We start from the raw sequence: 27500 nt of genomic DNA, 5'->3' as shown, positions 1-27500 counted from the left end.
CCAGTCCTTTTATAATTGTATATGTTTCTATAAGATCCCCCCCTCATCCTTCTAAACTCCAGTGAATACAAGCCTAGTCTTTTCAATCTTTCCTCATATGACAGTCCCGCCATCCCAGGGATCAATCTCGTGAACCTACGCTGCACTGCCTCAATCGCAAGGATGTCCTTCCTCAAAGTAGGAGACCAAAACTGTACACAATACTGCAGGAGCGCAGGAATAGGCGACGTTTCGGGTCGAGACCCTTCTCCTGACTTAAAGACACGTGTTTCGTTTAGTTTAGAGATAGAGCTGGGAAACAGGCCCTTCGGCCCACCGAGTCCGTCCCGACCAGCGATCCACCGCACACTAACACTATCCTACACACACACACACACACACACTAGGGACAATTTTACATTTACACCAAGCCAATTAACCTACAAACCTGCACGTCTTTGAGTGTGCGGGAGGAAACCGGAGATCTTGGAGTAAAAAAAAAACCCGCGCAGGTCACGGGGAGAGCGTGCAAACTCCGTACAGACAGCAGCCGTAGTCGGGATCGAACCCGGGTCTCTGGCGCCGTGAGGCTGCAACTCTACCGCTGCGCCACCGTGCCGCCTTTGTATTCCGTAAAATTGGAAAACAGAATATTTCTACCGTCAAATTATAGACTAGCCAGGATACGAGGTGCTGTAATGTACAAGAGACAGGAATGTTTGCGATCTGGTCTGGAGAAGGATTGCAGATTTTCCTCCTCCGAAGCACTCTGGCAATCCGTACAGGCTTTTGCGACTGTGTTATAATTCCGCAGACATTGCCGCCCGTGAGAAGCTTTCGCCAAGTATAGAGATAATAGACTGGATTCAAATTCTAAAGATGTCACAGACAGGGTTGAATTCAGGGCTGTGAGCTCCTCGTTCAGTTCAGTTTAGTTTATTGTCACGTATACCGAGGTACAGTGAAAAGCTTTTGTTGCGTGCTACAGACACTAGGCAATAGGTGCAGGAGTAGGCCATTCAGCCCTTCGAGCCAGTACCGCCATTCAATGTGATCACGGCTGATCATCCCCAATCAGTACCCCGTTCCTGCCTTCTCCCCTGACTCCGCTATCTTTAAGAGCCCTATCTAGCTCTCTCTTGAAAGTATCCAGAGAACCTGCCTCCACCGCCCTCTGAAGCAGAGAATTCCACAGACTCACCACTCTCTGTGAGAAATTCCAGTCACTAGCTATCCAGTCAACGGAAAGACAATACATGATTACAATCGAGCCATCCACGGTGTATAGGGTTTGGGACTTTCGGTAAATTTCAATGAAGCACCTGCTCATCCTTCCAAACTCCAGCGAGTACACCAGTCGCTAAAAGTAAACATGCAGGCACAGCAGGCAGTGAAGAAAGCTGATGGCATGTTGGCCTTCATAATGAGAGGATTTGAGTATAGGAGTAAAGAGGTCCTTCTGCAGGTGAGACCACACCTGGAGCCTTGTGTGCAGTTTTGGTCCCCTAATTTGAGGAAGGACATCCTTGCTATGGAGGGAGTGCAGCGTAGGTTTACAAGGTTAATTCCCGGGATGGCGGGAATGTCATATGCGGAAAGATTGGAGCAGCTGGGCTTGTAACCACTGGAGTTTAGAAGGATGAGGGGGAATCTTATTGAAACATATAAAATTATAAAAGGACTTGACAAACTAGATGCAGGAAAAATGTTCCCAATGTTGGGCGAGTCCAGAACCAGGGTCCACAGTCTTAGAATAAAGGGGAGGTCATTTAAAACTGAGATGAGAAAAAACTTTTTCACCCAGAGAGTGGTGAATCTCTGGAACTCTCTGCCACAGAGGGCAGTGGAGGCCAAGTCACTGGATGGATTTAAGAGAGAGTTGGATAGAGCTCTAGGGGCTGGTGGACTCAAGGGATATGGGGAGAAGGCAGGCATGGGTTATTGATTGGGGACGATCAGCCAAGATCACAATGAACAGCGGTGCTGGCTCGAAGGGCCGAAGAGAGAGTTGTGAGTCTGTGGAATTCTCTGCCTCAGAGGGCGGTGGAGGCCGGTTCTCTGGACACTTTCAAGAGAGAGCTAGATGGGGCTCTTAAAGATAGCGGAGTCAGGGGGATATGGGGAGAGGGCAGGAATGGGGGATTGAATGGGCGGTGCTGGCTCGAAGGGCTGAATGGCCTCGCATATTGTCTATTGTCCAGCAACTATTTTCTATGCACAGGCCCAGTGCCATCAAAACGCTCACCATCCGTTAGTTAGCCCCCTCAACCCTGGGATCATTCTCGTAAACCTCCTCTGCACCCTCTCCAGAGCCAGCACATCCTTCCTTATTAGTTCTTGCCATAGAGGGAGTACAGAGAAGGTTCACCAGACCGATTCCTGGGATGTCAGGACTTTAATGGGAAGAAATACTGGATAGACTCGGTTTGTACTCGCTAGAATTTAGAAGATTGAGGGGGGGATCTTATAGAAACTTACAAAATTCTTAAGGGGTTGGACAGGCTAGATGCAGGAAGATTATTCCCGATGTTGGGGAAGTCCAGAACAAGGGGTCACACAGTTTAAGGATAAGAGGGAAGTCTTTTAGGACCGAGATGAGAAAATCATTTTTCACACAGAGAGTGGTGAATCTGTGGAATTCTCTGCCACGGAAGGTAGTTGAGGCCACACAGTTCATTGGCTATATTTAAGAGGGAGTTAGATGTGGCCCTTGTGGCTAAAGGGATCAGGGGGTATGGAGAGAAGGCAGGTATGGGATACTGAGTTGGATGATCAGCCATGATCATATTGAATGGCGGTGCAGGCTCGAAGGGCCGAATGGCCTACTCCTGCACCTAATTTCTATGTTTCTATGTTTTGACGAGTCGGTCTGGAATCAAATCTTGAAAGCAAAGCACATGCTCCTTTCTGACGAGCGTTACTGAACCTGCTGGGGTTTTTTTTACAAGAACCAGACATCTTTATTAATGAAACCAAGTTTTTTATTGCAGATGTTGTAAACTGGTTGTAGATCCAGTTGTTGGGGCGGTAGTTAAACTTAAGTACATCAGGCTAGTCGTTCAACACAAGGCCCAGTTACATGTCGTGCAGGAAGGATCTGCGGTTGCTGGGTTTACACTGAGGTGCTGGAGTAACTCAGCAGCAAAGGCAGCTTCGTTTAATTTAGAGGTTCCCAACTTTTTTTAGCTCATGGCCCCCTTGGGATCTTTTAATTTTTCTGTGCCCCTCCTTCTCCTGATTATTAACGGAAAAAAAGTATTTCAATATTATAATGCCTTCCATAAAAATATCAGTGTCTATTAATTGCTCATTTTTCACATTTTTCACACAGAGAGTGGTGAATCTGTGGAATTCTCTGCCACAGAAGGTAGTTGAGGCCACAGTTCGTTGGCTATATTTAAGAGAGATGTGGCCCTTGTGGCTAAAGGGGATCAGGGGGTATGGAGAGAAGGCAGGTACGGGATACTGAGTTGGATTTATTTATTTAGCCATAGAGGGAGTACAGATAAGGTTCACCAGACTGATTCCTGGGATGTCAGGACTTTCATATGAAGAAAGACTGGATAGACTCGGCTTGTACTCGCTAGAATTCAGAAGATTGAGGGGGGGATCTTATAGAAACTTACAAAATTCTTAAGGGGTTGGACAGGCTAGATGCAGGAAGATTGTTCCCGATGTTGGGGAAGTCCAGGACAAGGGGTCACACAGTTTAAGGATAGGGGGGAAATCTTTTAGGACCGAGATGAGGAAAACATTTTTCACACAGAGAGTGGTGAATCTGTGGAATTCTCTGCTACAGAAGGTAGTTGAGGCCACAGTTCATTGGCTATATTTAAGAGGGAGTTGGATGTGGCCCTTGTGGCTAAGGGGATCAGGGGGTATGGAGAGAAGGCAGGTACGGGATACTGAGTTGGATGATCAGCCACGATCATATTGAATGGCGGTGCAGGCTCCGGAGCCAGCACATCCTTCCTCAGATATGGGGGCCCCTGCTTCTGTGGAATACCACAGTACAGCTCTCTCCGGGAACATGCACGGTGGCGCAGCGGTAGAGTTGCTGCCTCACAGCGCCGGAGACCCGGGTTCAATCCTGACCACGGGTGCGGTCTGTACGGAGTTTGTACGTTCTCCCCGTGACCTGCATGGGCTGGGTTCCTCACACACGTCTTTGGGGCTTTGTAGGTGAATTGATTTCCGTAAATTGTCGCTGGTATGTAGGATAGTGGTTAGTGTGTGGATGATCGCTGGCCAGCGGGGACATGGCGGGCCGAAGGGCCTGGTGCCGCGGTGAATCGCTAAACTAAACAAATCTAAACTACAACGGTCTCACCTGCCTGATCTATCTGAGACATTAGCTGTAATTGTTCCCGATGTTGGGGGAGTCCAGAACCAGGGGCCACACAGTTTAAGAATAAGGGGTAAGCCATTTAGAACGGAGAAGAGGAAACACTTTTTCTCACAGAGAGTGGTGAGTCTGTGGAATTCTCTGCCTCAGAGGGCGGTGGAGGCCGGTTCTCTGGATGCTTTCAAGAGAGAGCTAGATAGGGCTCTTAAAGATAGCGGGTTCAGGGGATATGGGGAGAAGGCAGGAACGGGGTACTGATTGGGGATGATCAGCCATGATCACATTGAATGGCGGTACTGGCTCGAAGAGCCGAATGGCCTACTCCTGCACCTATTGTCTATTATCACATTGAATGCCCATGCTGGCTCAAAGGGCCGAATGGCCTACTCCTGCACCGATTGTCTATTGACCGAAGTTATTCAACCTACAATCTGTACGTCTTTGGAGTGCGGGAGGAAACCGGAGCGCCCGGAGAAAACCCACGCAGGTCACAGGGAGAACGTACAAACTCCGTACAGACAGCGCCCGTAGTCGGGATCGAACCCGGGACTCTGGCGCTGTGAATAATAATAACGAATAACTTTATTGGCCAAGTATTCACATACAAGGATTTTGCCTTGGTGCTCCGCCCACAAGTGACAACATGACATACAGTGACAGTTAGGAATGACACATAAAACATTAAACATTAATAATAAAACATTATCGATTAAACATGTGAATTTTAATAAAATACCAGAGCAAAATGGCAGCAGCTCTACCGCTGTGCCACCATCTTGCGACAAGTGCGAATTCTATTGATCCATTATTGCGTACAGTTTTGGTCTCCAAATCTGAGGAAGGACATTATTGCCATAGAGGGAGCGCAGAGAAGGTTCACCAGACTGATTCTTGGGATGTCAGGACTGTCTTATGAGAGAAAGACTGGATAGACTTGGTTTATACTCTCTAGAATTTAGGAGATTGAGAGGGGATCTTATAGAAACTTACAAAATTCTTAAGGGGGTTGGACGGGCTAGATGCAGGAAGATTTCTCCCGATGTTGGGGAAATCCAGGACAAGGGGTCACAGCTTAAGGATAAGGGGTAAATCCTTTAAAACCGAGATGAGAAGAACTTTTTTCACACAGAGAGTAGTGAATCTCTGGAACTCTCTGCCACAGAGGGTAGTTGAGGCCACAGTTCATTGGCTATATTTAAGAGGGAGTTAGATGTGGCCATTGTGGCCAAGGGGATCAGAGGGTATGGAGAGAAGGCAGGTACGGGATACTGAGTTGGATGATCAGCCATGATCATATTGAATGGCGGTGCAGGCTTGAAGGGCTGAATGGCCTACTCCTGCACCTAATTTCTATGTTTCTATTTCGGGATAGATGGCAATGAAACACTCTTGGCTCTTGATTTCCGCTGCTACAAACTCGAAATGTAAAAGAAAATTGACGCAAGTGTGTATATTGCAGGTCAAATTTCAGACATGTTGTGCTATTTCGACCTCCATTACATCGATAGCCCAAAGGTGTCTGAAAAGATATCCTTCAGTAAGTTGGCGCCCTTTGCATTTGCTGGCGTTGTTGGTCCTGTCTGATGATTTTAGTGCAAATCTCACTGACTTTCCCCTCGCACGCTGCGAACCCTCGGAAGTGCCAGCGCTGCAAATTGCCTTCTCTATCGAGTTTGCGGTTGTCGGCGCCGAGACCCGGCGACCTTTCACGTCAGTTAATGAACGGGGAACGAGAGGGGGCAAGGAAGACATTCTGAAAATCAAAATCATCCTTGCCAGCAACAGAACCTCAGACCTAGGTGTGTGTGTGTGGGGAATATGTAACCCCTTCAATGTCAGCAGCCCTTTCACAAATCTGGTGTTCAAAGGTGACTCGGCTCAGTTTAGTTTATTGTCACGTGTGACGAGGTACAGTGAAAAGCCTCTGTCGCACGACAACCAGCTAGCGGAATAGACAATACACAAGCTCAACTCAGCCGTCCACAGTGTACAGATACATGATAGAGAGTCTGAGGAAAGACATTCTTGCCATCGAGGGAGTACAGAGAAGGTTCACCAGACTGATTCCTGAGATGTCAGGACTTTCATATGAAGAAAGACTGGATAGACTCGGCTTGTACTCACTTGAATTTAGGAGATTGAGAGGGGATCTTATAGAAACTTACAAAATTCTTAAGGGGTTGGACAGGCTAGGTGCAGGAAGATTGTTCCCGATGTTGGGGAAGTCCAGAACAAGGGGTCACACAGTTTAAGGATAAGGGGGAAATCTTTTAGGACCGAGATGAGAAAAACATTTTTCACACAGAGAGTGGTGAATCTCTGGAACTCTCTGCCATAGTGGGTAGTTGAGGCCAGAATGATCCCAGGAATGAGTGGGTTAAACTATGATGAGCATTTGTCAGCGCTGGGCCTGTTGTACTCGCTGGAGTTTAGAAAAATGAGGGGGGAACCTCATTTAAACTTACCGAATAGTGAAAGGCCTGGATAGAGTGGATGTGGAGAGGATGTTTCCACTAGTGGGAGAGTCTAGGACTAGAGGTCACAGCCTTGGAATTGAAGGACGTTCCTTTAGGAAGGAATTTCTTTAGTCAGAGGGTGGTGAATCTGTGGAATTCATTGCCACACAGACGGCTGTGGAGGCCACAAGTCAGTGGATGTATTTAAGGCAGAGATAGATGGATTCTTGATTGGTACAGGTGTCTGAGGGTGATGGGGAGAAGGCAGGAGAATGGGGTTAGGAGGGAGCCGTGATTGATTGAATGGCGGAGTAGACTTGACGGGCCGAATGGCCTAATTCTGTCCCTATCACGGGAACTTCTCCCTGAATGGTGTGGTCCGCCCAGCCGCGGGTTTCAACTGGGGAAAGGTGACCCATCAGTCGAAGTGAGAATGCTCTGGTTTAATGTTTGATTGACCGGTTGGGATCAGCGGCATATTATAGCGATGTGGCCCGGACATTGTGTGCAGGAGTCATGTTGGAATTGATTGTGAGGGGGGTGGGGGCAGACATGCACGGAGGCACTAACACCAACCCAGCCGAGATTACACTCAGCAGGGAAGTATCAGACGTGTCGGCACTCCCAGCACACGGGCTCAATCACGCCTCAATATCCCCGTTAGTGTCTTCGCGGGAGGTAAAAGATCTCCGACAACGCTCGGCAAGCAGTTTTGCCAGCTCTTTAGGCTTTAGAGATGCGGCCCGCCAACAGGCCCTTCAGCCCACCGAGTCCACGGTGGCGCAGCGGTAGAGTTGCTGCCTCACAGCAACGGTTCGATCCCGACTGCGGGCGTGCTGCCTGTACGGAGCTTGCACGTTCTTATAGAAACTTACAAAATTCTTAGTCCCCTGCCATAGAGGGAGTATAGAGAAGGTTCACCAGGCTGATTCCTGGGATGGCAGGACTTCCATATAAAGAAAGACTGGATAGACTTGGCTTGTACTCGCTAGAATTTAGAAGATTGAGGGGGGGATCTTATAGAAACTTACAAAATTCTTAGGTGGTCGGACAGGCTAGATGCAGGAAGATTGTTCCCGGGTCTCTGGTGCCACAGCAACTCTACCGCTGTACGCGCCACCGTGACCGGCCTGATGGGAGAGGGGGAGAAGAGGGAGTGACGTGGGGTGTGACTGGTCCTTGATTCTGCCGCTGGCCTTGCCGAGGCAGCGTGGATGTCCGGGTCTCCAGTGCTGTGTGGCAGCAACTTCACCGCTGCCCCCGCCGGCCCCCCCAGAAATATAACCCGCGGGGGTGGGGGGGGGGATTTTTGTTTTAACGGGCGAGAGCTTGAATCATGTTGGTGATCGGCCACTTACAACATAATTGGCCTCCTTGAAAACATAAATCACTGGAAGCTGGTGTGCAGGTATCGCTAACAATTAGGAGGATATATGATGTGCTGGGTTTTATTGCAGAGTATTTAAGTGTAAGGATAGAGCCATCTCAGACCAATTATATAAGGCCGTGCGGAGATGGCATCTGGTGCAAAGGCTGGATCCGGGTGTGGTCTCCCAGACTGAGCGAGGGAGAATAACCAGGGGCCACACAGTTTAAGAATAGGGGTAAGCCTTATTTAGAACGGAGACGAGGAAACACTTTTTCTCACAGAGAGTTGTGAGTCTGTGGAATTCTCTGCCTCAGAGGGCGGTGGAGGCCGGTTCTCTGGATGCTTTCAAGAGATAGGGCTCTTAAAGACAGCGGAGTCAGGGGATATGGGGAGAAGGCAGGAACGGGGCACTGATTGGGGATGATCAGCCATGATCACCTTGAATGGCGGTGCTGGTTCAAAGGGCCGAATGGCCTACTCCTGCACCTATTGTCTATTGTCTCACTCTGTCTGTCTCTCTCGCTGATCATTGTCAAAGATTAGAGCTCTGGTTGGAACATTGTTGAAGAGTGATCGCGTGTGATCGCGCGGTGCCAAGAACTAGCCCCCGCTTTTGGAGTCGTAGAGTGATACAGTGTGGAAACAGGCCCTTCGGCCCAACTTGCCCACTCCGGCCAACAATGTCCCAGCTACACTATAGTCCCACCTGCCCGAGTTTGGCCCCATATCCCTCCAAACCTGTCCTATCCATGTACCTGTCTAACTGTTTCTCTAACTGATAGAGGTCTTTAAAATGAACAGAGGGATAGACAGAGTTGATGTGGACAAGCTTTTCCCTTTGAGAATAGGGAAGATTCAAACAAGAGGACATGACTTCAGAATTAAGGGACAGAAGTTTAGGGGTAATATGAGGGGGAACTTCTTTACTCAGAGAGTGGTAGCGGTGTGGAATGAGCTTCCAGTGGAAATGGTGGAGGCAGGTTCATTGGTATCATTTAAAAATAAATTGGATAGGCATATGGATGAGAAGGGAATGGAGGGTTATGGTATGAGTGCAGGCAGGTGGGACTAAGGGGAAAAAAAGTTGTTCGGCACGGACTTGTAGGGCCGAGATGGCCTGTTTCCGTGCTGTAATTGTTATATGGTTATATGGTTAAATGCTGGGATAGTCCCAGCCTCAACTGCCTCCTCTGGCAGCTCGTTCCATACACCCACCACCCTTTGTGTGAAAAGGTGACCCCTCAGATTCCTATTAAATCTTTTCCCCTTCACCTTAAACCTATGCCCTAATGCATTTCGTTGTCTTTGTACTGTACACTGACAATGACAATTAAAATTGAATCTGAATCTGAATCTGATGTCCTCTGGTCCTCGATTCACCTACTCTGGGCAAGAGACTCTGTGTTCTCTACCCGATCTATTTCTTGGGTGAAGGCAGGAACGGGGAACTGATTGGGGATGATCAGCCACGATCATATTGAATGGCGGTGCTGGTTCGAAGGGCCGAATGGTCTACGCCTGCACCTATTGTCTATGTTTCTGTGTCTCTATGTTCCTCTCTTGATATTATTCACATTGACTCTGGGCAAGAGACTTTTGTTTTTATTTTCCTGATCAGGAATGTCTCATGAACATATGAAGCCTTTAATGGTTTTCTGCGCTTTTGTTCACAGATGCAACAACAGGACTCAGTGCATTGTCATCACAGGGTCCGACGTCTTTCCTGACCCCTGCCCCGGAACTTACAAATACCTGGAGGTTCAGTACGAATGTGTCCCTACAGTAGTACAGACCTTCAGCCTCACCTAACGCTCTCCCCCTAACGTTAGCAAGGCCCTGCGCCCTTTAACACGGGCGGTCACGGTGTGGCGCAGCGGTTGAGTTGCTGCTTACCACGAACGCAGCGCCGGAGATCCCGGTTCCACCCCGAGTTAAGGGCGCTGTCCGTACCGCGTTTTGTGCGTTTTGCCTCATGTCCCCCCGTAGTGGGTTTTCTCCGCGATCCTCAGAGGGCGGTGGAGGCCGGTTCTCTGGATACTTTCAAAATTGCATAGGAGATGGAGAGGAAGATAGGGCTCTTAAAAATAGCGGAGTCAGGGGATATGGGGAGAAGGTTGAACGGGGTACTGATTGGCCGAGATGGCCATGATCACATTGAATTGCGGTGGTGGCTGGAAGGGTCCCGAATGGCTCTACTCCTGCACCTATTGTCCTTTTGGCTATTAATCTTCAGTTTCCTCCCACACCCTTTTGTAGGGTGCAAAAAGGTGACCCCTCAGTTTTCCTATTAAATCTTTTCCCCTTTCACCTTAAACCTATGTCCTAATGCATTTCGTTGTCTCTGTACTGTACACTGACAATGACAATTAAAATTGAATCTGAATCTGAATCTGATGTCCTCTGGTCCTCGATTCACCTACTCTGGGCAAGAGACTCTGTGTTCTCTACCCGATCTATTTCTTGGGTGAAGGCAGGAACGGGGAACTGATTGTGGATGATCAGCCACGATCATATTGAATGGCGGTGCTGGTTCGAAGGGCCGAATGGTCTACGCCTGCACCTATTGTCTATGTTTCTGTGTCTCTATGTTCCTCTCTTGATATTATTCACATTGACTCTGGGCAAGAGACTTTTGTTTTTATTTTCCTGATCAGGAATGTCTCATGAACATATGAAGCCTTTAATGGTTTTCTGCGCTTTTGTTCACAGATGCAACAACAGGACTCAGTGCATTGTCATCACAGGGTCCGACGTCTTTCCTGACCCCTGCCCCGGAACTTACAAATACCTGGAGGTTCAGTACGAATGTGTCCCTTACAGTAAGTACAGACCTTCAGCCTCACCTAACTCTCCCCCGACACGTTTAGCAAGGCCCTGCGCCTTTAACACGGGCGGTCACGGTGTGGCGCAGCGGTAGAGTTGCTGCCTTACCACGAACGCAGCGCCGGAGATCCCGGGTTCCACCCCGACTACGGGCGCTGTCCGTACCGCGTTTGTGCGTTCTGCCCCATGTCCCGCGTGGGTTTTCTCCGCGATCCTCAGAGGGCGGTGGAGGCCGGTTCTCTGGATACTTTCAAGAGAGAGCTAGATAGGGCTCTTAAAAATAGCGGAGTCAGGGGATATGGGGAGAAGGCAGGAACGGGGTACTGATTGGGGATGATCAGCCATGATCACATTGAATGGCGGTGCTGGCTGGAAGGGCCGAATGGCCTACTCCTGCACCTATTGTCTATTGTCTATTAATCTTCAGTTTCCTCCCACACTCCAAAGACGTGCAGGTTTGTAGGTTAATCGGCTTGGCAACCGTAAAAATTGTCCCTAGTGGGTGTAGGGGAATGTTAAGGGCCTGTCCCACTTACACGACCTAATTCACCACCTTTTTTACTCGTGGACATTTTTCATCAGGCTAGAAAAAAACGCCCCGACCTACTTGATGCCACGAGAGCCTACGACTTACATCACGGCCCGCTACGCCCTCGTGACCACCATGCTGCGAATACGAGTCAAGGGCAAACTCGGCAGAGGTCGTGAATTAGATCATGAAAGTGGGACAGGCCTTTTAGTGTGCGGGGATCGCTGGTCATGGCGTGGACCCGGTGGACCGAAGGGCCTGTTTCCGCACTGTATCTCTGCACTAAAACTAAAGTTAAGAGTGCTGTACCATCATATGTCCCAGACGGAACTAATAAATTCTTGTAGCAGCACAGCAGAATATGTAAAAATAATACAGAACAGGAGATAAAAGTTCAGTGTGTCTATAGACCATAGACCATATATATATACACAATAAATACACAGATCAAGTGCAATAGGCTATTATTGTTCAGTTTGTTTGAAGTTGAGTTTAATAGCCTGATGGCTGTGGGGAAGTAGATATTCCTGAACCTGGACGTTGCAGTCTTCAGGCTCCTGTACCTTCTACCTGAAGGTAACGGGGAGATGAGTGAGTGGCCCGGATGGTGTGTGGGTCCTTGATGATGCTGGCTGCCTTTTTGAAGCAGCGACTGCGATAGATCCCTTCGATGGTGGGGAGGTGTGTTTATATACACCTATATATATATACACACCTATATATATATATATATATATATATATATAATATACACACACTTACAGAACATATCTATGTGTAGGAAGGAACTGCAGATGCCAGTTTGCAACGAAGATAGACACAAAATGCTGGTGTAACTCAGCAGGACGGGCAGCATCTCAGGAGAGAAGGAATGGGTGACGTTTTTCGGGTCTGAAGGAGGGTCTCTACCCGAAACGTCACCTGGTCCTTTTCCTCCAGAGATGCTGCCTGTCCCGCTGAGTTACTCCAGCATTTTGTTGTCTCTGTACTGTACACTGACAATGATAATTAAAATTGAATCTGAATCTGAATCTGAATTTTGTACAGGTCCTTCCCATACAAAACTTTAAAAACAAATTAAATATCTGCCAGCATATTGCATGGAAAATCCATTATCCTGCCTGCATATATATATATATATATATTTTCTTTTTGGTAAGCTGCTTAAGATGGATACCTTTTTCAATGTTGGCATGGCAGCTCTCTCTCTCTGCGTACATTCTCTCAACATTCGCTCTTGTATGGTGATGTGGGTGACTGATAAAATCATTCATTAACCATTGACCCAACCCAGAGGCCTAGCGTGCTGTTCAACCATGTCCCTGCCTCCTGCAGCAACACACATCCTCCTTGCAACCCCCACAAGTTGTCTGAATAATTTGCCCGCTTTGTAAAGTAAAGGCCTGCTGTCTGTGAGGAAAATTGCTCAGTGATTCAACATGGGGGAACTTTTATGTTGGGAAGCTGTACTTTTCAATAATTGATAATGACTTGTGTAAAATATGAGTCATAAAATCGTATGATCCCATCCATCCTCTGCTACCCAGGTTCACTGTGAATAGGAATTGTCGGATGTGCTTCGTTCGACCTTCGTTAAACCAGGCAGGTTGGATAAAACAACAGGTGCAGGAGGAGGCCATTCGGCCCTTCGAGCCAGCACCGCCATTCAATGTGATAATAGACCTCCCCCTCACTCACACACACACACACACACACACACACACACTCTATCTCTCTCTCTCTCTCTTCCTCTCCCTCTCTCCCTCCCCCCTCTCTCTCTCTTCCTCCTCTCTCTCCTCTCCCTCTCTCCATCTCCCTCTCTCCCTCTCTCCCTCTCTCCCTCCCTCTCTCTCTCCCCCTCTCTCTCTCTCCCCCTCTCTCTCCTTCTCTCTCTCCCTCTCTCTCTCTCTCTCTCTCTTTCTCTCTCTCTCTCTCTCCCTCTCCCTCTCTCCCTCCCCCTCTCTCCCTCCCTGACTATACCTTGCTAAGCAAGGAATAGATGACGTTTCAGGTCGAGACCCTTCTTCAGTCTGAAACGTCACCTATTTCCTTCGCTCCATAGATGCTGCTGCACCCGCTGAGTTTCTCCAGCGTTTTTTGTCCACCTTCGATTTTTCCAGCATCTGCAGTTCCTTCTTAAACGGCACCTCGATGAGCTGTCAGTCTGAAGACTCGGGTCCCGACCCGAAACATCACCTATCCAGAGGTGCTGCCTTGACCCAAGTGCTGAGTTACTCCAGCACTCTGTGTCTCTTTTCTGTAAACCAGCATCTGCAGTTCCTTGAATGTACACGGATCAGCAGGATGTGTATTATCCACCTGGTTAGTTTGTTTTTGTCCCCCCCCTCCCTCTTGCCTTGAGGTGTCAGCGATCGGAACTAAACAGAGTAATCTTAGTCTCAGGTGTTGGGGACTGGGGATTAGATATTCAGCTGCAAATCTCAGGAGTATACGAACAAACGCATCTCATGGTTCATTTAGGTAGTTAATCACCTGAGAACCATGGGATACAGCAATTCACTCCAAAGAATGCTTGTGAACATTCAGGAAAGATGACAATTCCGAGACGCTGGGTAAATTGTACAGTTTTACATGGAATGTACTTTATTTCTCGAAACCTGTTTATGCCATTTCGATCCTCCCATGAATATTCACCAGTGTGTGTACATGTTGTCAATGCAGATTGCAGTTGTCACAAGGAACTAAACTGCTACAAAGCGGTAATGGGCAGGGAGGAACTGCAGATGCTGCTTTCCACCCGAGACATGGTCCGCGGAATAGATTAGGGTAGACGCCCAGAGTCTCTTGCCCCCCGAGTAGGGGAATCGAGGACCAGGGCACATAGGTTCAAGGTGAAGGGGGAAAAATATGACAGGAATCAGAGGGGGACACTTTTTCACGCAATCAGGGTGGTGGGTGTATGGAACGAGCTGCCGGAGGAGGCAGTTGAGGCTGGGACTATCCCAACGTTTTAGAAACAGTTAGACAGGTACATGGATAGGACAGGTTTGGAGGGATATGGGCCAAACTCGGGCAGGTGGGACTAGTGTACGCAGGGATATTGTGGGCAAGTTGGGGCGAGAAGGGGCATGTCTCCACGCTGTGTCACTCTGACTCTATAGGTACAAAATGCTGGAGTGACTCAGCGGGAGTTGAGTATAGGAGCAAAGTGGTCCTTCTGCAGTTGTACAGAGCCCTAGTGAGACCACACCTGGAGTATTGTGTGCAGTTTCGGTCCCCTAATTTGAGGAAGGACATTCTTGCTATTGAGGGAGTGCAGCATAGGTTTACAAGGTTAATTCCCGGGGATGGCAGGACTGTCATATGCTGAGAGGATGGAGCAGCTGTGGGCTTGTACACTCCGGAGTTTAGAAGGATGAGAGGATATCTCATTGAAACATATAAGATTATTCAGGGTTTGGACACGCTAGAGGCAGGAAACATGTTCCCGATGTTGGGGGAGTCCAGAACCAGGGGCCACACAGTTTAAGAATAAGGAGTAAGCCATTTAGAACGGAGACGAGGAAACACTTTTTCTCACAGAGAGGGGTGAGTCTGTGGAATTCTCTGCCTCAGAGGGCGGTGGAGGCCGGTTCTCTGGATGCTTTCAAGAGAGAGCTAGATAGGGCTCTTAAAAATAGCGGAGTCAGGGGGATATGGGGAGAAGGCAGGCACGGGGTACTGATTGGGGATGATCAGCCATGATCACATTGAATGGCGGTGCTGGCTCGAAGGGCCGAATGGCCTACTCCTGCACCTATTGTCTAGTGAAACGTCGCCCATCCCTTCTCTCCGGACGATGCTGCCTATCCCGCTGAGTTGCTCCTGCGTCTATCCTGAGTTCCAAACCAGCCGGCGGAGATGATTTCCTCTCAAAGCCCTGATCGCTGGTCAAACGGAGGCAATGGATTTGTTTGTTTGGGGCCTCCTTGACCCCATTGAGCTCGAAAATGTGTCGGTGCCGAGAGATCTATTAGAAAGGAAAAGCGTTTAGATTGGACCTCAATCACTTGATTGCAAGGGGCAGACGGGCTTGGTGGGCTGAATCATTAAATGTTGCCGTAGCAATGCGGGGAAAGGAACGGCCCGTGTTATCAATACCGTGACCTTGCATTAACTTTACGCTGTTTTGTGATATCTGTTTTGACTCCCCCTGCCTTGAGTAATGGAATACTGTGCTAATGCTATTAGCTGCGAGCACTTCCGAATGGCAAGTGGGAACCTGATAAATCTATCCGACCTCCAGTCAATTGATTGGACGTGAAGCTTCAAGCAGTTCTATTTAAGGTGCTGCTTGTAATCTTTCCCCAGTCTGGATGTTGATGGGATGACAAGTGTGTGTTCATTGGTTTGTACTGAACGCTTGTACGGCACGGAAACAGGCCCTTCGGCCCGACCTGTCCATACCGACCAAGATGCCCCATCTCGGTTTTTCGTTTTAGATTTTCGATTGACAATAGACAATAGACAATAGGTGCAGGAGTAGGCCATTTGGCCCTTCTAGCCAGCACCGCCATTCAATGTGATCATGGCTGATCATCCCCAATCAGTACCCCGTTCCTGCCTTCTCCCCATATCCCCTGACTCCGCTATTTTTAAGAGCCCTATCTAGCTCTCCCTTGAAAGCATCCAAGTGGCCCTTGTGGCTAAGGGGATCAGGGGGTATGGAGAGAAGGCAGGTACGGGATACTGAGTTGGAAGATCAGCCATGATCATATTGAATGGCGGTGCAGGCTCGAAGGGCCGAATGGCCTACTCCTGCACCTAATTTCTATGTTTCTATCCAGAGAACCTGCCTCCACCGCCCTCTGAAGCAGAGAATTCCACAGACTCACCACTCTCTGTGAGGAAAAAGTGTTTCCTCGTCTCCGTTCTAAATGGCTTACCCCTTATTCTTAAATTGGAGATTGGAGATACAGCGGGGGAAACAGGCCCCCCTCGGCCCACCGAGTCAGCACCGACCAGCGATCCCCGCACACTAGGCCTTGCCATAGAGGGAGTGCAGAGACGGTTCACCAGACTGATTCCTGGGATGTCAGGACTGTCTTATGAAGAAAGACTGGATAGACTTGGTTTATACTCTCTAGAATTTAGGAGATTGAGAGGGGATCTTATAGAAACTTACAAAATTCTTAAGGGGTTGGACAGGCTAGATGCAGGAAGATTGTGTTCCCGATGTTGGGGAAGTCCAGGACAAGGGGTCACAGCTTAAGGATAAGGGGGAAATCCTTTAAAAACCGAGATGAGAAGAACTTTTTTCACACAGAGAGGTGGTGAATCTCTGGAACTCTCTGCCACAGAGGGTAGTTGAGGCCAGTTCATTGGCTATATTTAAGAGGGAGTTAGATGTGGCCCTTGTGGCTAAGGGGATCAGAGGGTATGGAGAGAAGGCAGGTACGGGATACTGAGTTGGATGATCAGCCATGATCATATTGAATGGCGGTGCAGGCTCGAAGGGCCGAATGGCCTACTCCTGCACCTAATTTCTATGTTTCTATGTTTCTATGTTACTAACACTATCCTGCACACCTGTACAGTTTCCACATACACCAAGCTAATTTACCTGCACACCTGTACGTCTTTGGAGTGTGGGAGGAAACCGAAGATCTCGGAGAAAACACAGGCAGGTCACGGGGAGAACGTACAGACTCTGTGCGGACAAACACCCGTAGTCGGGATCGAACCCGGGTCTCCGGTGCTGCAAGCTGGTCCTGTTTGGCCCATATCTCTCTGAACATTCCCGATCCATGTAAGAGAGACACAAAATGCCGGAGCAACAGAGGCAGCATCTCTGTAAACAATGGGGCGGCGCGGTAGAGTTGCCGCCTCACGGCGCCAGAGACCCGGGTTCAACCCTGACCTCGGTGCTGCCTGTTCGGAGTTTGCACGTTCTCCCCGTGACCTGCGTGGGTTCTCTCCAAGATCTTAAGGGGTTGGACAGGCTAGATGCAAGAAGATTGTTCCCGGTGTTGGGGAAGTCCAGGACAAGGGGGTCACAGTTTAAGGATAAGGGGGAAATCCTTTAGGACCGAGATGAGAAAAACATTTTTCACACAGAGAGTGGTGAATCTGTGGAACTCTCTGCCACAGTTCATTGAGGTAGTTGAGACCACAGTTCATTGGCTATATTTAAGAGGGAGTTAGATGTGGCCCTTGTGGCTAAAGGTATCAGGGGGTATGGAGAGAAGGCAGGGATGGGATATTGAGTTGGATGATCAGCCATGATCATATTGAATGGCGGTGCAGGCTCGAAGGGCCGAAGGGCCTACTCCTGCACCTATTGTCTATGTTTCTATATTTCTATGTTTCCATCTTCGGTTTCCTCCCACATTCCAAAGACATCCAGGTTTGCAGGCTAATTGGCTTAAGTAAAGATTGTAAATGATCCCTTGTATATGTGTAGGATGGTGTTGGTGTGCGGGGATCGCTGGCCGGCACGGACTCGGTGGGCCGAAGGGCCAGTTTCCGCGCTGTATCTCTAAACTAAACTACGCTGCTCTGATCCGGAAGCAGCCTCATCTTAGGAAGCAGATAAAAAATGCTGGAGAAACTCAGCGGGTGAGGCAGCATCTATGGAGCGAAGGAAATAGGTGACGTTTCAGGTCGAGACCCTTCTTCAAACTGATGGGGGGGGGGGGAGAAGAAAGGAAGAGGCGGAGACAGTGGGCTGCGGGAGAGCTGGGAAGGGGAGGGGAAGGAGGGAGAAAGCAGGGACTACCTGAAATTGGAGAAGTCAATGTTCATACCGCTGGGGTGTAAACTACCCAAGCGAAATATGAGGTGCTGCTCCTCCAATTTGTGGTGGGACTCACTCTGGCCATGGAGGCTATGTGTAAAATGCCACTGATATATTAATGCAATCCAGTGACACCAACTGAAATAGAATGGCTTACTTCTCTTCCCATTCCCAATCCGACCTCTCTGTCCTGGGTCTCATCCATTGCCAGAGTGAGCAACACCAGAAATTGGAGGAACAGCACCTCATATTCCGCCTGGGCTGCTTGCGTCCGGATGGCATGAACGTTGAATTCTCCCAATTTTGCTAGCCCTTGCTGTCCCCTCCCCTTCCTTAACCCTCGAGCTGTCTCCTCCCATCCCCCCCCTCAGGCTCCTCCTAATCCCTTTTGTTTCCCTCCCCTTCTCCCTGCCACCCCCCATCAGTCTGAAGAAGGGTTTCGGCCCGAAACGTTACCTATGTCCTTCGCTCCATAGATGCTGCTGCACCCGCTGAGTTTCTCCAGCATTTGTGTGTACCTTCTCCTTTGTCATGTTGTCCCAGATAGCTGGGAAATGACTCCGGTAAAATACAATAAAGTGTAAAACATTGTTAATCTCTCTTCTTTTTCTCTCGCACTCTCTTTTCTTCCCCCCATTTTTCTCTCCCAATGCTCATAGAAGTGGAACAAAAAGGTAATTAACTCGGCACAGTGCCACCTCCAGTTCCGTGTTATTGTGGCATTCGGTTGCTTGATCTCTCCCCCCCCCCCCCCCCCCCCCCCCCCCCCATCCCCCCCCACCCATCCTCGCCCCTCCACCTTTCCCATTCCCCTCCCCCACCTACCCAACACCAGCCACTCCAGAGGCAGTCCCTGTTCGTCACAGAGGCAGCACCACTTCCGGACGTCCTTGTAAATCCTCCCTGCGCCCTTCCCGACTCAACGCAGTCTTGGGTAGGCATAAGATGCTGGAGTAACTCAGCGGGACGGGCAGCATCTCTGGAGAGAAGGAATGGGCGACGTTTCGGGTCGAGACCCTTCTTCAGAAATCTTTCCTGCCACATGGTGCTCAGAACTGAACACGATATTTTAAATACGGCCTCACCCAACGTCTTATACTACAGCATGGAAATAGGCCCTTCAGCCCAACTTGCACACACCAGCCAACATATCCCATCCATACTAGTCCCACCTGCCTGCGCTTTGGCCCATATCGCCATAGACATGTCCTGTCTATGCACCTGGCTAATTGCTTCTGAAACTTTGGGATAGTCCCAGCCTCAGCTACTTCCTCTGGCAGCTAATTCCATACACCCACCACCCTCCGTGTGAAAAAGCTACCCCTCAGATTCCTATTAAATCTTTCCCCTTTCACCTTAAACCCATGTCCTCTGGTTCTTGATTCCCCTACTCTGGGCAAGAGACTCTGTGCGTCTACCCGATCTATTCTTCTCATGATCTTCTAACCCTCTATAAGATCATCCCTCATCCTCCCGCGCTCCAAGGAATAGCCTGCTCAATCTCTCCCAATAGCTCACACCCTCGAGTCTTGGCAACTTCATCGTAAATCCTCTCTGCACCTTTTCCAACCTAACAACATCTCCCCTGGCTAGGTGACCAGGACTGAACACAATGCTCCAAACGTGGCCTCACCAATGTCTTGTCCAACTGCAACTCGACTTCCCAACCTCTATACCCAGTGTCAACGAGAGGACGGATTTTTCTGCTGGTGTCCCAGAGGAGATTGAGTTTGACCCTCCCTGGCAGATGCTTCCTTGCGTTAGTGGCTGTCATCTACAGTTTGCTGTCTGAACCCGCCCCACTGCATGCCTTGGTCCATTGGTGCTTCTGTTGTCTCTCCGCTTCTTGGCGCCTTCCACCTCCCACTTTCTGTGGTTGAAACGCAGCGGAAACCTCTTCCCCACCCAACCCAACTGAACGCAACCTAACTCAACCCAACCCAACCCAATTCAACCTAACCCCAACCCATCTCAACCCAACCCAACACAACCCAACCCAACACAACCCAACCTAACCCAACCCAACCCAACCCAACCCAACCTAACCCAACCCAACTCAACCCAACCCAACCCAACCCAACCAACCCAACCCAACCCTACCCAACCCAACCCAACCCAACCCAACCCAACACAACCCAACCTAACTCAACCCAACACAACCCCAAACCCAACACAACCCAACCTAACCCTACCCAACCCAACCCAACACAACCCAACCTAACGCAACCCAACCCAACACAACCTAACCCTACCCAACCCAACCTAACCCAACCCAACACAACCTAACCCTACCCAACCCAACCTAACCCTACCCAACCCAACCTAACCCAGCTCAGCCCAACCCAAACCAACCCAACTCTACCCAACCCAACCTTCCCTCCTTGTCCATTCATCCCGCTTACTGCACTCTCGCCTGCCGGAACCCGTGGTTGACCAAGCAGCCCTGATCTATGGTTTGTCAAGTTTCACCTGAGTTGAGCTCTGGTTAACTTCTCTTCTTCTTCCTTTGCCGCCTGGTTGTCGTTGCAGTTTTCGTGTGTCCGGGGACGCTGCGGGGGATCGTGGAGTCGGCGTACGTGACGGAGGCGGAGCAGCAGTCCGGAGCGTGGTGCAAGGACCCGCTGCAAGCCGGAGACAAGATCTACTACATGCCCTGGACTCCGTACCGCACGGACACCTTGATGGAGTACGCGTCGCTGGACGACTTCACGTCGGGGCGCCACACCACCACCTACAAGCTGCCGCACCGCGTGGACGGCACCGGCTTCGTGGTGTACGACGGGGCGGTCTTCTTCAACAAAGAGCGCACCAGGAACATCGTCAAGTACGACCTGAGGACCCGCATCAAGAGCGGCGAGGCCATCATCGCCAACGCCAACTACCACGACACCTCTCCCTACCGCTGGGGCGGCAAGTCCGACATCGACCTGGCGGTGGACGAGAACGGCCTGTGGGTCATCTACGCCACGGAGCAGAACAACGGCATGATGGTGGTCAGCCAGCTCAACCCCTACACCCTGCGCTTCGAGGGCACCTGGGACACCTCCTACGACAAGAGGTCGGCCTCCAACGCCTTCATGGTCTGCGGCGTACTCTACGTGGTGCGCTCCGTCTACGAGGACAACGAGAGCGAGACCGGCAAGAACTCCATCGACTACGCCTACAACACCAACCTGAACAGGGAGGAGTATGTGGACATCCCCTTCCCCAACCCCTACCAGCACGTGGCCTCCGTGGATTACAACCCACGCGACAACCTGATATATGTCTGGAACAACTACTTCATCCTGAGGTACATCCTGGAGTTTGGACCTCCAGACCCAGCCCAAGGTCAGTGGCTCCCTTCAAACTCATTATTATCAGTATTATTATTAGTATTATTAGTATTATTAGTATTTTTATTAATTTTTTAATTATTATTATTTATTTTTTAAATTCTTATAATTATGATGATTATTTAATTATTATTATTACTTTAAAAACATTATTATTATTATAAATTATTATTATTATCTTTTAATTATAAATATTATTATATTTTTCATTGTTATTATTTTATTATTAGTATTATTTGTTTTTTTTTAATTATTATTGTTTTTATTATTTGATTATTACTATATGTTTTAATTATTATTTAATTATTATTATTATTTTATTTGTATTAATATATATATTTAAATTATTTTTAAATTTTAATTATTCTCATTATTATTTGTTTTTTAATTTTTATTATTATATTTTTCATTGGTATTATTAATTTATTATTAATATTATTTGTTTTTTTTTAAATTATTATTGTTTTTATTTTATTATTATATTTTTTATTATTTTATTATTACTATATTTTTTTAATTATTATTTTATTATTATTATTTAATTATTACTATTTTTGTAAATTATTATAATTTTTATTATTACTATATATTTTATTATTTATATCTATTTTTATTTATTTATTTATTTGTTTATATTTTTATTATTTTATTATTACTATATTTTTTATTATTATTTAATTATTATTTTATTTTTATTAAGATATATATTTAAATTATTATATATATTTTTAAATTATTATTGTATTATTATTATTATTATTATTTTAAATTAATTTTATTTTTTATTATTATTATTTTATTATTATTATTATTATTTAATTTTAATTAATATATATATTTAAATTATTATATATATATTTTTAAATTATTATTGTATTATTATTATTATTATTATTATTATTATTATTATTATTATTATTATTATTATTATGAAACTTTATTTCAGACTCTAAGTCCAGGCAAGAGACGACATTACATAAAACACATTGCATATAAAAACACCATTAAATACATATAAAAGCTTAGTATTTTACTGTCATAAATTATCTACAAAAGCACGATACACAATTTAAAATCCGGAATAAAAAAGCAAGATCAGTATCCCAGAACGACAGGACCATCTTCCCAGCATTCCAGGCCCCCGGGCAAGGCAGTGGACTGGGGCCTCTACACTTGCAGTTTCTTTATGCCGAATCAAATATTCCGTCGTGCACTTGCCATGTTCTTCTCCGTTTTCATGTTGTACAATAACATTCTACAATACATGGATTAGTGTGAGGGCCCCTGTGCTCTGAGAACGAGACACCAGTGTCTCCAACTACCAGCTGGGATTGGTAGCGTGTGGCGCTAAACCTTAGGTTTTTGACAAGGCCACGATAATCACATTTTTAGAGTCATTTATCCTGCTAATGAATTCATACTTATGATTTCTCAGGATAGCTTCTCGAGTACCGACTCATGTTCGCCCTCCATTCCTTATCTGGTTTATAGATTATTACACAGGTGCATTGGTCTTAGCGAGGTGCATTTGTCTTACCGAGATGTTTTGATCTTCCCGAGTGTGGGAAGGAACTGCAGGTGTTGGTTCAACCCGAGGTTAGACACAACATGCTGGAGTAGCTCAGCGGGACAGGCAGCATGTCTGGAGAGAAGGAATGGGTGATGATATCTCGAGAAGGGTCTCGACCCGAAATGTCACCCATTCCTTCTCTCCAGAGATATTGTCTATCAGGCTGAGTTACTCCAGCTTTTTGTGTCTATCTTATAGATGTGTATTGATCTTATAGAGCTGCATTAATATATAGAGCTCATCTTATAGAGATGTACTGATCTTATAGAGGTGTATATGGTCTTATGGAGGTCATAAGATTATGTGATAAGAGTGGAATTAGGCCATTCGGCCCATCAAGTCTACTATGCCATTCAATCATGGCTGATCTATCTCTCCCTCCTAACCCCATTCTCCTGCCTTCTCCCCATAACACCTGACACCCGTACTAATCAAGTATCTGTCTATCTCTGCCTTAAACATATCCACTGACTTGACCTCCACAGCCGTCTGTAGCAATGAGTTCCACAGATTCACCACCCAACTGAATTCCACAGATTTGTCATCTACTTGAGTATAGAAGTTGGGATGTAATGTTAAAATTGTACAAGGCATTCGTGAGACCAAATCTGGAGTATGGTGTACAATTTTGGGCGCCCAATTATAGGAAGGATGTCAACAAAATAGAGAGAGTACAGAGGAGATTTACTAGAATGTTGCCTGGGTTTCAACAACTAAGTTACAGAGATAGGTTGAATAAGTTAGGTCTTTATTCTCTGGAGCACAGAAGGTTAAGGGGGGACTTGATAGAGGTCTTTAAAATGATGAGAGGGATAGACAGAGTTGATGTGGACAAGTTTTTCCCTTTGAGAATAGGGGAAGATTCAAACAAGAGGACATGACTTCAGAATTAAGGGACAGAAGTTTAGGGGTAACATGAGGGGGAACTTCTTTACTCAGAGAGTGGTAGCGGTGTGGAATGAGCTTCCAGTGGAAGTGGTGGAGGCAGGTTCATTGGTATCATTTAAAAATAAATTGGATAGGCATATGGATGAGAAGGGAATGGAGGGTTATGGTATGAGTGCAGGCAGGTGGGACTAAGGGAAAAAAGTTGTTCGGCACGGACTTGTAGGGCCGAGATGGCCTGTTTCCGTGCTGTATTTGTTATCTGGTTATATGGTTACTTCCTAAAAGAACATCCTTTAATTCTGAGGCTGTGACCTCTAGTCATAGACTCCTCCACTAGTGGAAACATCCTCTCCACATCCACTCTAACCAAGACTATCCAAAGTGTATTGGGTGGCACGGTGGCGCAGCGGTAGAGTTGCTGCCTCACAGCGCCGGGTTCGGAGACCCGGGTTCGATCCTGACTACGGGCGCTGTTGTGTACGGAGTTTGTACGTTCTCCCCGTGACCTGCGTGGGTTTTCTCCGAGACCTTCGATTTCCTCCCACACTCCAAAGACGTGCAGTTTGCAGTTTTAATTGTCTTGGTATTAATGTAATTTATCCCTAGTGTGTGTAGGATAGTGTTAAAGTGCGGGGATCGCTGGTCGGCACGGACTCGGTGGGCCAAAGGGCCTGTTTCCATGCTGTATCTCTAAACTAAACTAAATCTGAATGTCGTGTAATGATGTTACAGAGGTCTATTGATCTTAAAGAGGTTCATTGATCTTATATAGAGTTGTATTGATCTCATAGGGGTGTGTTGATCTTAAAGATGCATTAAATAAATCATGAGAGGAATAGATCGGGTAGATGCACAGAGTCTCTTGCCCAGAGTAGGGGAATCGAGGACCAGAGGACATGGGTTTAAGGTGAAGGGGGAAAGATTTAATAGGAATCTGGGGGGCAACTTTTTCACACAAAGGGTGGTGTGTGTATGGAACCAGCTGCCAGAGGAGGTAGTTGAGGCTGGGACCTCTAGTCCTAGATCTTAAAGAGGTTAGTGTGTAAGTGTGTGTGTATCTCAATGTTTAAGAAACAGTTGGACAGGTACAGGGATAGGACAGGGTTTGGAGGGATATGGGCCAAACGCTGGCAGGTGGGCCATGTTGGCCGGTGTGGGCAAGTTGGGCTGAAGGGCCTGTTTCCACACTGTAGGACCAGGATACAAGACTCTGCAGAAGGAGTTTAGTGTTCGATGTTTCTGTGGCTCTATGAGTTTACCGTGTGTTTGTCGTGTGTTTTGAGACACCTCGCGCGTCTGTATGAAGGAATTCAATTTCCCACTTAGCAGGGACTAAGCCACTGCGATGGGCAGCAGGTGAGGAAGGCAAGAGTGGGTGGGAACGTTTCACAGGGGGGAAAGAAGTCAGGTCTGCTGACAAGGGAAGCAACGCTGAATCTGGAGCCGTAGCTGTGGGTGGTAGTAATATGTCGGAGAGTAATACGTCGGTGTCTGAGACAAAGCTACGAGAACAGACAATATTTTCGGTGAACAAACCCAACGTCTGGTCTGCCGTCTGTGTGCCTCGGCGAGATATCGAGGGGATGTGTCCGACAATGTGTTTAAATTATACACACTCTGCAAAAAGCAACACACCTACATAATTCTATATTTAAGGGATGATTACATCACCGAATCAAAGAATGTTATAGCTCGGAGAAGGGGCCAGGATCGGCCAACAACGGGCTCCAGTCGATGGTTGAATTGAGATTATTGTCGTGGGCGCGGTGGAGCAGCGGGTAGAGCTGCTGCCACACAACGCCAGGACCCTGGGTCTGATCCTGACCTCGGGTGGGTGGTGTGTGTGTGTGTGTGTGTGTGTGTGTGTGTGTGTGTGTGTGTGTGTGTGTGTGTGTGTGGTGCGTGCGTGGGGGTGTGCGTGTGTGTGTGTGTGTATCTGTGTGTGTGTGTGCGTGTGTGTGTGTGTGTGTGTGTGTGTGTGTGTGTGTGTGTGTGTGTGTGTGTGCGTGCGTGCGTGCGTGTGTGTGTGTGCGTGTGTTTGTTTTTTACACGTTCACCCTGTAATAGCCCTGTGCGTCGAGTTTGCCCTGATTGAACTCGGGCATGGCCCGTCGGAACATTTTTGCAACATGGGGAAAAACCAGTCTTCCCGTGCTTTGCCGTTAGCAGAGTCTTCCCGACCGACTGCCGTTAGAGCCGCTAAGAGACGTCCCCGAGCTCCGACGTACCCGCTACGTTCATTCTCCGTGCTTACCGCGAGCTTGATTTTTTTTAAAACTCGGGAGAGCTCGTGGAATGAACTCGCACCGTGGGACAGGGCCATAACCGCGTGGGTTTCCTCCGGGTATATGTTTTCCCACATCCCAGAGACGTGCGGCTTTATTGGCCCCCCAGTAAGATTCCAAACTGTAGGGAGTGGATGAGATTAACACTGAACCTGGGACGGCGTGTCACAAGGTCATAAGTGTGCAGAATTAGGCCATTTGCCCATCCAGTCTTCCACCACATGGCTGATTCTGTACCTCTCGGACCCGTAATGTGGGTCCTTTAGTATACATGTGGGGTACAGAAGAGCTCGGCTTTTGGGACAACGTACATGGGCAATGCGAAAATTCTTTCAATGCTGTATCTCCAACCTGAAACTAACCTCCGCCTGCTGTAGGTGGCAATAACTTGGCTCGCGAGCGCAGGCGTGAAAGGCCTGGGTGACTATAGATGTGCAGGAGTGGATGGGGGAGGGAGGTTCAGCGGGTCAGGGTTGGTTGGTTGGTGCGATAGGTCTGGGCTTTGCGTCCGCGCCCAGCGATCCCCGCACGATCCTGCGCTGCAGTTTCGGCCCCCTGGCAGCCGCCAAGGGCCACCGGTACCCCAAGGATCCCTGTTCCCTTTAAAACCGCGCTGAAAGCATGAAACGACCGCCCTCCGATGCAGACTCACCACTCTCTGTGAGAAAAAGATGACACAAGAGATGTCGACGGTGTAATGAGATGGAACACATTGTCGTATCTGCGTGCTGACAGAAGTTGGCCTTGATCCTGTGGCCAGAGAATAAGTCACCTCTCGGCATGAGGGGGAACTTCAGAGAACCATGCTTCCCTGCAGCGTTGGTATCGACATCAAGAGAGGGCAGTAATCAGGGATATCCTGTAGGCCCCCTCTGAATGCAGAGTTATATGACGCCCTCTAAATGGATAACCTATGCCCGAATAGATAGAATGACACAATGGCCTTCCAAATCATTAACCTTAACTTTGTCACTGGCTTTGTTTCTCATTCAGAGTTACATTTCCTGTTCTTTCAACTCTGTGGCAATCCTGCCAGCAGTGTAGACAATAGACAATAGACAATAGGTGCAGGAGTAGGCCATTCGGCCCTTCGAACCAGCACCGCCATTCGATGTGATCATGGCTGATCATCCCCAATCAGTACCCCGTTCCTGCCTTCTCCCCATATCCCCTGACTCTGCTATC

General features: G+C 47.8%; 2 protein-coding genes across 2 annotated transcripts in view; both read left to right on the top strand.

Moving 5' to 3' along the window:
• Nucleotides 1–9958, top strand: part of LOC129701302 (adhesion G protein-coupled receptor L2-like) — a 114947-nt gene extending 104989 nt beyond the window's left edge. The window contains exon 3 of the mRNA XM_055642468.1: nt 9823–9958. Coding sequence (XP_055498443.1) covers nt 9823–9958 — 136 coding nt within the window. The remainder of the gene's footprint in view (nt 1–9822) is intronic.
• Nucleotides 9959–10832: 874 nt separating this feature from the next.
• The window catches only part of LOC129701301 (adhesion G protein-coupled receptor L2-like), a 127610-nt gene continuing 110942 nt past the window's right edge, over nt 10833–27500 (top strand). Inside the window, exons 1-2 of the mRNA XM_055642466.1 lie at nt 10833–10968; nt 20767–21567. Coding sequence (XP_055498441.1) covers nt 10833–10968; nt 20767–21567 — 937 coding nt within the window. The remainder of the gene's footprint in view (nt 10969–20766; nt 21568–27500) is intronic.

This window comes from Leucoraja erinacea, chromosome 10 (assembly GCF_028641065.1).
Source record: "Leucoraja erinacea ecotype New England chromosome 10, Leri_hhj_1, whole genome shotgun sequence".
Classification (NCBI taxonomy): Eukaryota; Metazoa; Chordata; class Chondrichthyes; order Rajiformes; family Rajidae; genus Leucoraja; species Leucoraja erinaceus.
This window is presented reverse-complemented; position numbering and strand designations above follow the sequence as displayed.